Genomic DNA, 10,636 nt, shown 5'->3' with positions numbered 1-10,636 from the left:
TACTTTAATATTAAAATCATAGCTTAAGGAATAATTCAAAAGTAATTAGTTACTCTAAGGTTAATTTGATATTGTTTCTAATCAATTAAGATCATTTAACAAATAATCACAGGATTAATCTTTTTGGTTAATTAATACAAAAACTCTACATTCTAAAAATATAAGCATTAATTAGCTAAGTTAAATATTAAATCAATATTTTCACAACTTTGATTTTTCACATTAAAATTTCTCTTTATTGGATTAAAATTTCAGAAAAATTGTGGGTCTTACAATTATTTTATGTTGGTGCTCATTGTGGCTAAATACTACCAAACAGTCGATCAAAAGTAGTCCTTGATTATGCAAACCTCTGTAAACTACTCTTACAAGAATAGTATTCGTAAGTGTCATTGTGACAGAGTTAGTTATCCACCAGCAAGAGGTGAAGTGCTCATGATGGCCATAGGTGCCAAGAGCGATGTCTACATGCATATAAACAAACATAATGATAGTATGTGTCCACATGGAAATCAACCCATGCTTCAGAAAATTGGTTGGGGGTTAGGTTCATATTTCTCTTTGTGCATAATGCACTAGTTGCCTATGTAGTACTCAATGTTCTAATAATAAAGATTATGTTGTCGAACCCCTTCAAGACTTATGCTCATCAAGGAAAATAATGATGGTACTACCTTAAGTGATATATTTTATCTTATGAAACAAAGAATTTATATGGTCTTCCAGTCACTTGGAGGTTAGGAGATCGGGTTATCCCTTAGACCTAGAGGTTGACCTCGCTACTACAATAGTAGGATGCATCTAAACCGCCATATTGGGGGTTCTTTTTCATTTGCTTTATGTTGTTAGTCAAAACTTAGATTTTTGTAATTTTGTAAAATCGAGTCTTAGGAGGCTGCCATCTTCTCCAAAGACGACGGCAGCCATTAGAGGTCCAGCAAGGTCTAGATGCTATTTGGTAAGTTTCATTAGATTAGGAATGCTCATTTTAGGGTCGAGATTCATTGCATTTATTAGGGTAGTTCATAATTAACTTAATTAGGTTTCTTGTACTTAGGGCAACTACTAGCATTTCACGATTTTCATTTCAGTCCCCTTGAGTCTAGAAATTTAATTAGTTAGTGATTAAATTATCATATAGATAATTAGCCTAAGTTAGTATAATTAGGGATTTTTGAGTTTTGGGAGAAAAGACAAATGAGGAAATTTCTAGAGTGGCGATTCTTTGGCAAGGTTGTGCATTTTCTAAAAATCGTGGAATTCATTTTTGGAAGGTCTTGACCTCTCTTGTCTGGTCCTGCCTTTGAATCTCCTTTCCTTAAGCAATTTAGGCAAGAGATTCAAAAGGATTTGAATCTTTCCTAAAATATTCAAACCCTTTAAGAAGGGAAAGACCTTCTCTTTATTGCAGTTATAGCCAAAAAACGTGTGGGGCCTCCATAGGGGCTGGCGACCTTGGCTTTGAAAGGCAAGTCCCACCTTTAGGCAAGTGTTCTCCTTAGATAATGAATGAAATGAGGCCCACTTGATTCCCAAATTTGAGTCTTAGTGCAATTGAATTTCCTTCAAGTGATTACATAGCTTAACATAGTGTTTCCTTATTTCATTAAGTATTTTAGGAATGGATTGACCTTTTAGCTAGGTTCAAAATCATGGCTAACAAATTAGGTAAGTATTAGGTGTCTTCATTAGTGATAGATTTAATTCCATGTATGTTCTTAACTTAGGTAGGCTAATTACCCTTGGATTCTTTCATTTTTGTTTTTTCTTGGTAAGTATTGACTGCACCTTAGATAGTCAAACCGTGTAGGTGTCCATTTGAAGTTTGTCCAAGCCGTACTAACCTTAGTGGGTCCATCTAGGGGTGTGAACCAAAGCCAACTTCCAAAACCCTAGTCATCCCCTTGACTAACCCTAGTTAGGTACTAACCCTATTAGATTTAAATTAATATTTAACTCTAATTTAAAAGTATCTTTAGATTTAATTTTCGTGTTTTTAGTTAATTAATTAGTTGGTTCACAGTAATTCAGTTACATTGGAATAGTTGATTTCATTAGTTAAATGTTTTAACTCTTACTTGTAGGTTAGTTTAACTTAGCTTAACCTTTGCATGCATTCTAGCATTTTATTCTAGCATTAATTTATATTTCTCACAAGTAATGTAGGTAGTTAATTTAGATTTTATTTTCTTAGTGTAATTAATTTTATTTTCTGTTAGTTAGTTAGTATTAGGACTGTGAATGACTGTTATTGCATGTATTCTAAGAAAAAGTGCACAAATTGGATTTTAACAAATGAATAGTACATTGAAATAAAAACCAAAATTTTCACTGACTTACACTAATTATTTTATGTAAAATTTTTCTGAGTTTTTCTGAAATTACTATTCTATTCTATTCATTAGTGAGTTAGCTATTTACAAAAAAAAAAATCATCTCATTTAGAGTTGATTTGGTTTGAATTTTAAGTGTTTTTCAAAATTAGGTTTTTCGCATTTTTAAATTTCGGGACAAACGATTTCCAGATTTTCTACAAACTTGAAACACTTATATCCGGAGCTCCCGGATGAGTTTTTCAATTCCGTAAAGTCTGACAGATTCTTGAATCTATAAGAAAGAGAACAAAATAAAAATATTTAAAATTAAACTTCATTTGCTTTTTCAAAGTTACTGTTTTAAAAAACATGTCAGAATCCAATTTTGTATTATTTAAGGGTAAAACAGTCATTTGATTAAGTAGTTGATTTTTTACAGTTCTTATTGTTTTTTTTTCATTTTAGTTAATGTATTAACATTAGTTAGACTAATTAGAATTGATATTAGTAGCTAGTTTAGTTTGATTTGCATTGTATTTTAATTGTAGCTTAATTGAAGTATTAGTTATTCATTAATTTCTTAAGTATTTTTAGTTGTAATTTAAAATTAATTATTAATTACATACTGACTTTTTATTTTTGTTGTTTGAGGTTGATAAGTTAGAAATAGATCAACAAGTGTTAAAATATGAGTAAGAATGCATGTGTGGTGAAAAGACAAAATTACCCCTAGCAATCCGAAGAAGACTTAGCAATCTATTTCAGTTCATTTTTATTTTTAGTTTGTAATTCAATTAGAATTGTACTTATAACTTAGTTGTAAACTTTATTGATATTAATAAATTATAATTTTTAGAGATAATTATGAATATATCCCGTTCTCTGAGGATTCGACCCGTACTTGCTACATTTGTGAAAGGTCAGTTTTTATTGTCTTTGGTTGACGATTTTCCAAATGATTTTATTAAAAATAATGTTTTAAAAATATCACTTCAAAAGTTCAACCAATATCTTTAACATATTATACTTATTAAAATTGAAATATTTTTCTACCAAACCGAGAATGGTTCTATCCTTATTTTATAGGGGATACAGGTATTGAACCTACGATGTGAGATGCAAAGAAGGGCAACATCAAGATCTAGGGTTTCTCTAAACTTTGTTAGATATTTTGTTTACAAACTCAATTTACCAAGCAGTACTGTTTGTAATAAATAACTCATTTTGGTTTACTTAAATAAAATATTTTGGTGGACAATGAATGATTGACAACATATTTATGACTCTCCCGACATCTTCTAAAATCGATGACTAATTGTCATTTGTTTATGTTGCTAAAGTCTTTTTTAAATTTTGCTGCAAAAAGATATCTATGAAATTTGGACAAAGTGTGGTTGTGAAAATCTATGGCATTACAATTTCTCTAACCTAGAGTCACTAGAAATAGTGCATGGAGGCTCTTGCCACAAGTTGCATCTAAGGCATACCTCACCCCCATCAATCATTCACGGAGCCACCAAGAGCTTGACCATCAGTCCAACCCAGTTCAGTGACCATGTGTCGGACAGGGCAGGATGGTGGGAACTAGCACTGCCGGCAACAAGCCCTCCTACAACAATTTCCATTTCCCCGTTTTGCCTGTCGCATCCCACTGATCCGACCACTCACAGATGGGTGCAGACCGGTGGGGAGCTGGCTAGCTGGTTATCGTCAGCAAGCTTAGGCCGACGGGACACCCGGAAGATGGTTGGTGATTCTGCCTTCGATGCCCCAGCAAGGATGGGTGAGGCTCGTGGGATTTCAATTCTGGTATAGACGTCGTGACCCCCGCTTGATGGAGGGACCCCTATCTTGCAGTGCGATGAACATGGTGGTGGTTGGTGGGATTCCAAACCCTAGCCACCACCATCCCCCTTTTATGGTGAGAGAACCCCTTGACGATTCTCTTTGAAAAACTGGTTTACATTGGAGCCGGTTCTCCCTGTGGCCAGACACAGTGACCACCGTTTCGAAAGAAGAATTCAGGAGATGGAACTCTACTACACCAACCTAGAAACCACCACAGCAAGAAAATCTCTCTCCAACAACAACAATCCAACACCTTAAATCTTTGGGAGGAAGCCTCTCGTTTGAGTTCCCTTATCCCAGCAGCCTTAAATATTGTAAATAAACCTCCCAGTCTACCTCTCATCGTTCCAAAAGTCTTCACGAAATCTTACTTGCTTACAGGCTTCTATAGTCACTTTTGCACATCCAAGCATGCATCATGTAATTTTGGTATCAAAATGTCCGAGAATCCTATCCTACTTCAACCAGCAAACTTAAAGCTTAATTCTCATATCGATCTCTCATGCTCTTATAGCATCCACTTACCCGGGAAACAGATCTTGTTTTGCATAAAGATTCATATTAGGAATAGGAGCCAAGATTTTGATCCACGTAAGGATACAATGCAGGTTTTCAACTGTACAAGCGAATTTATGAATGAAAGTCGATGAGAGAGAGAGAGAGAGAGTTTTCTGTCCCATTTAACACAAAATGGCATTGAGAATTGCCTAAAATCATTACATGAAAAAATTGATCTGTTCCTCAAAAGTTGTTACATGAGAACCCAATACATCGTTTTCTTTTCCATGCGAGGTACATCGCCTCAATCAATCAAAGGAAAAAAAAAATCGAAGAATATCAGGCAGCGCATGCCTGACAAGCTATTAGAATTCCTACACTCCAGCACTTTCCTTGGTGCGAGTGAGCTCACCTACGTACATAATTACTTGTTTTCTACTTACAGGGAGGTGGGATTTGGACGCCGCTGTACGTGGCTTTAACGTTGGAGCAAGTAGCTTTTGGTTGCCCTCCGTAGTAGTTCAAGTTCACGTCTTTCATGGTCACGTCTTGGCATGGGAACCCCCTGCTGCACTCCAGCATCACTGCCATCTCCGTGGCTGACGTCCCTCGAATGTTGTTGAAAGTAACTCTACTAATCTTGACTTGTGAAGGAGACTGCCATGTATGCACAAAGTTAGCGGCACTAGCATATGGAGACTTTTTTTCAATATTTAACCTGTGGAAACCAGCTATAGTTTCCGGAGACATGGTCACCGGCCTGGCGCAGTAAATGCCTGGGGTGAGTACCTTCACCCCCAGGGCTTATGCTTGCTTCGAACTCCGAATTTCTGTCCAACAGTCAGAGACCTGCTCCAACTAGGCTAACCCCTTTGGGGTTTAGCATATGCAGATCTTACATATAGCTAAAATGTATTGAGACTGAGATGTTTGTTTTTTACCGATTTGGGGCAACTTGTGTAAGGGCAGTAGGTCTGGTCGATGATGATGGGGTTGGAGACGGCATTCATGATGATGTTCTCGAAGGTCATGTTCCTGGCCATTGTGCTCGTTGGAGAACCTTCCCATGTCTTGATCCTCAGACCATTCATGGTGCGAGTGAGCGTGCAATCCCGCACTACCAGTCCATCCACGTTTCCTTCCTCGGGATACTTTCCCAGACTGCCCACGCTGTTTCATCACCATCCAATACAACACTCAGTATCCAAAGTCCAAACTCTCTCTCTCTCTCTCTCTCTCTCTCTCTCGTATCGATCCCTTTTTTTTTATGACAAGGAACCCTTGCCGGGGTACCAGTTCACTTAATGGGCCTGCTCACTAAGATAGGGATTTTGCAAATTTTGGCTGTTCTGGATCCCATCTGATCAGACTCACCAATGTATTTTATGATAAAAAATCAGAACTGTTTGCATCCCTGAAACAAACCCCAAGATGGTGTCACCGGTAACCCAAACTCTTATACAAAGCTCATCATTTAAAGGCACCTGCATACCCAGTAGTAGTCAAACCTAGGATGAAGGGGTCAGCACCTTCTCCCCAAGCCCGCTGCCACTCGAGCTGCCCTGGCAGGTGTATGAATCTTGTTTTGTTGATTTTCTGGTTTACCTGATTCCATGTCCTGGTCCGCAATTGATGTTCTTGACCAACACGTCCGAGTTGCCAGGACCTACGGAGACGCAGTCGTCGCCTGTTCGAATAATGCTGTCAACAATCCTGACCCCTTTGCAGCCTTCTAAGTGCACCCCGTCAGTATTTGGGCTCGCGTCTGGTGCTTCAATCTTGAGATTGTACGCGTAGAAGTTGTTGTTGCCCAAGAGCGCATAGTGGAAGTACTTGCTGTCGCGTGAGGTTATTCCCTTGACCACAGTGTTGTTCGTATAAACAAACTTGAGAGACTGCAAACACCATAACCAAGAGCCACTCAACTTAGTAAGATAGAACTTGGAATGCTTTAAGCCACTCTTGCAATAAAGAGAGAGAGAGAGAGAACGCATGGCCAGGGGTGGTTGTCAAGGTGATGAGATGAAGGCACCAAATCAAACCCTATTAGCTCATGGGGTGTCCGTAACTTTCACAGGTGAGCCACGTAAGAAACAGTGGTTGTAGGGCCCCACTCAGGGTTTTTCTCGCTTCAGCAAGGGTTCCTTGTCATGAAGAAAGAGAGCCGAAAGAAGATCAACATTACCGCTCATGAAGATCAACAAAATGTTGAACCCATGTACCGAACAAGATAGAAAACAGAAATAAAAATATAGAAAAATAAAAAGCTAAAGAAAAAGAAACTACAAACACATATAGCAACATACAACAAAGCCAAGCTCAACCAGGAAAGAGAAGAGGTCGTGAAGAGAGAGAGAGAGAGACAGAGAGAGTGCTTACAGATGGCAGGATCTTGCATTTTGATTTAAAAGGGCAAACGTTGAGGGGCCAAGCTGATTCTCCCTGGCCATCAAAGGTGCCGCTTCCTGTCAGTCTCAGGTTGTTTAACCACCCAAAGAGTATCCACTCATCGCTCGTAAATGTGTGGATATTGGTTGATGCTTTCACGTTGCCGTTCACCTGCATTGTTATGTAAATGGCTTTGCACGGTCCAGCGAATCTCACTGGCCCTATTAAGTAATCCCTCTTTGGGATCAACATTGTTGGATAGCCTGTGGATTCACACGCCCCTTTCCATGCCGCTATAAATGCCTGCCAGAAAAATAAAGAAAACTTAAAAATCCAATAAAGCATTATTGCTTAATAATAATTCAATTCAAAATCTTAAACTCTGGAACCGGAAAAAGGTACATGAAGATAGGCAACTGTGGAAGCCATCAATTTGGTTCATGGTATTGAGGTAAGAAACCGGTAATTGGAATTTGGTAGTTGTAGGCAGATCTAAGAGAAAAAGGATAACCTTCTTCCCTGACGGTATTAGCTTGAAATTGAACGAGTACAAAATATCGACCAAGTGATATCAAGAACCATATCTCATTGAGAAAATGTTGAAAAAGAGCTTGAAATGTAGTAACCAACTTAATCATGGGTGAACATCACAGTTGGAAGGATAAACCTCCCAATTGGTTTCCTTTTGTTTTGCTATCCTTGTAATGTGTTATTGGTGCACTGATAAGGGGTCTGCCTAACCCCAGCTTGCTAATCCCAAAAAAATCTTAATCATATGCATTGAACCATAAGACAAATCCTTTTTTTTTTTGAGAAGAAAAAGGATTTGTTTCATGGCTCAATGCATGGCCACAAGACAAATCCTTAAAAAAGCTATATTAATAAACTAAGTTGGTAGGAACCATTAAGTATAAAAGTTTATAGAAAAGGAAAACTTACAACGGTAATGACAAGAACAAACAGGCAGCATATTTAAAAGCTCACAACTGTAAAAGTCGAGAGTACCCAAAAGAAAAAAGGATAAAAGAAAGCAACAAATTAAAAGAAAGAAAAAGAAACAGAGAAGAAAGCAAATTAGGAACAAGACTCACATTGGTATCATCAGTGCGGCCATCCCCTTTAGCGCCGAAGCTATCAACACTAAACACTGAAGAGCCAGCGAAGGCACCGAGAACGAAGAAGCAAAATAGAAGAATGTACTCGAAGCCCATTTTTGATGGGGAGAAGGCAGATTTTAAAAGGAAAAGCAACAAATCAGGAAGAAAGAAGTTCAGAAGAAGAAATGGTTGCTTCTTACTGTTTCGTTGGACAACGTGTGGGAGTAGGGAAGGGGACGGAGGAGTATTTATCCATGGCGTGGTCTCTGGGTTTTGGGAGGTGCAGAAACTAGAAACCAACCGTAACTGCAGGGACCTATCACCACTTGAATCCATCCATTGCACTTTAACCGCTAAACATGACATGACATGTCGCTCGCCCCTTCAAAACCTCACCTCAACCCCCAACAAACACCATGACAATCAAGTCTTGAGAACCTCACCTCGTGTCCGTCTCCCTACTTGACCGGCCTGGGCCAAGTCTTTTGATGTCAACCAAAAGCCTGCCCATGGTCTTGTGTTTTTATAGCACAAAAGCCGTAGGGCCTTTCCCAAGGATCCTCCGTTTCTGATGATACCTCTCGGCTGGCTGATTGGACTAGATGTCCGGAAAGGGTTAAGAGAACAAGTGGAGTGGAGTAGTTCAAACGAGTGACATGATTGATTATGGACCCAAACCTAGAACCTTGATTGCATTAACTCCCGATTTGGTTTGCATGGGTCCTCATGGACCCATTTTTACTAAAGCAATTTTCAAGTTAGCGCCTAGGTTTTTGGCATAATTCAAAAATATCACATTGCTTATTGAAAATTTTCCAAAATGTGCCTAAACTTTATTGTGGGTATTGAAGAAAAAATGACATGAATGGTTTTGACATTCAATTTGTAGCAAAATCTCAACATGACCTTCAAAAAATTACTATTCTCTCTCTTCTCATATATATAGACAAGCTGAACATAACACCCATGGGATTCACACTCCCCTTGGTTACGATGGTTCCTACTAAGCATCCAGCTACCTCATTTGTCCACCTCTCTTTTTTTATAAGTTGAAATAATTTGTCGTGCATGGAACCTAGGGGTGGCAATCGGGTCGGGTTGGCGGGTCGTGTCGGCAGGTTGGTGGGTCAGCATACCTCAACACGAACCCGGCCCATTTATTAAATGGGTCGACTGTGGCAAACATGAACCCGGCCCATTTATTAAACGGGTAACCCGACATGACATGGTTAACCCCTTTAATAAACGGGTCGGGTCGGGTAAACGGGTTGGCGGGTCGGGTTCAGGTAAATGGGTAAACGGGTTGGCGGGCGGGTTGCTACATCTGCTCGAGAAAACCCTAAGTTTGAACGAGCTATGTCTCTAGAAGCAACCTATGAAAGCAATGCAGGTAATTCTTAATGGAAAAAAGGAAAGAAACAAAGTCTTTCTTGAACAAGACTCATAGGAGGTGGGGCCGCCAGCATTCTCTCCACAGCCCTTGGCTCCAAAAACCACCGATCGAAATCCCCCGACTCTGGTCGGAAAGCTCCTACCTCGAGCCAAAACCGGTCGATCACTTACCTCAACTCCAACAATGGTTGCGGAGCGAGCGAGAAGCACTTCTCCGCCCTAATTTTTGGGACTGAAGAAGCCATCACATCGAGCATCCGGCTCTCCTACCGAAGCACAGGCTCCTGCTCGAGCGCGATCTCCCTGCAGACCTCCTCCTCGATCTGGCGCCTTCTCTCGATGTCCACCGCGATCAACTCTACGTGGATCTTTTGTTTCTCGATCTCCCACTACAGAGCATCCCTCGAACTTAGGGTTTTCTCGAGCAGATGTCCAGCATTAATAAATGGGTTAGAGGGTCGGGTTTGGGTAAACAGGTTGACCCTCCCACTTAACCCATTTATTAAACGGATCAGACGGGTTGGCAAACACCTAACATGAACCCAACCCATTTAATAAACGGGTTAGGCAGGTCGACCTTTTTACGACACGAACCTGTTTAAGCCAAACCCGAACCCGGCTAAGAAGCGGGTTGGCGGGTCGTGTCAAATTTTGCCACCCCTAATGGGAGCACAATCTGATCAAATGATCAATGCATTTTAAGGGTAAATCTAAACGAAAATAAAAATTTAAGGGAGGAAGATATCAAGTCAAAACCACTTAATTCATGGGATTTCCAAACCCCGGTTGGCATGTAAAACCAAGAGTATAGTGCAATTGTTCCACGGCAAAAATTTGATATGTTTTGCATTACAACGCCCAAGATAGGTTACTAGTACTGCAGTCTGAAGCTATCTTTCATAAGCAAAAGTTTGATGTCTTTTTCTAAAAATTTCTAACTATTAAGCGGAATTTCAAATTATACCAAAAACTAAGTTGCTGCTTTGAAAATTCCCCTAAAGCAAAAAAAATTAGGTAAATGGTTGCATCTAGATCTTGTTTTAGATTTGATACTTAATTACATGCATCCCTTTCCAAGATATGAGTGCAGCTATAATT

The 10,636-nt window shown here is 39.4% G+C and overlaps 1 protein-coding gene across 1 annotated transcript; it reads right to left on the bottom strand.

Moving 5' to 3' along the window:
- Window positions 1–5,096: 5,096 nt before the first annotated feature.
- On the bottom strand, window positions 5,097–8,260 carry LOC149827916 (exopolygalacturonase-like). Its single transcript, XM_090018599.1, has 5 exons — window positions 8,141–8,260; window positions 7,080–7,352; window positions 6,267–6,556; window positions 5,603–5,831; window positions 5,097–5,450 (listed from the first exon to the last, which is right to left on the bottom strand). The coding sequence occupies exons 1-5, from the start codon at window positions 8,258–8,260 to the stop codon at window positions 5,097–5,099; spliced, it is 1,266 nt and encodes a 421-aa protein (XP_089874725.1).
- Between the last annotated feature and the right edge of the window lie 2,376 nt (window positions 8,261–10,636).

Source organism: Nuphar pumila, chromosome 10 (genome assembly GCF_984573655.1).
Source record: "Nuphar pumila chromosome 10, dmNupPumi1.hap1.1, whole genome shotgun sequence".
Lineage (NCBI taxonomy): Eukaryota > Viridiplantae > Streptophyta > Magnoliopsida > Nymphaeales > Nymphaeaceae > Nuphar > Nuphar pumila.
Note: the sequence above shows the minus strand (reverse complement) of the source record. Positions and strands in the feature narration are given on the sequence as shown.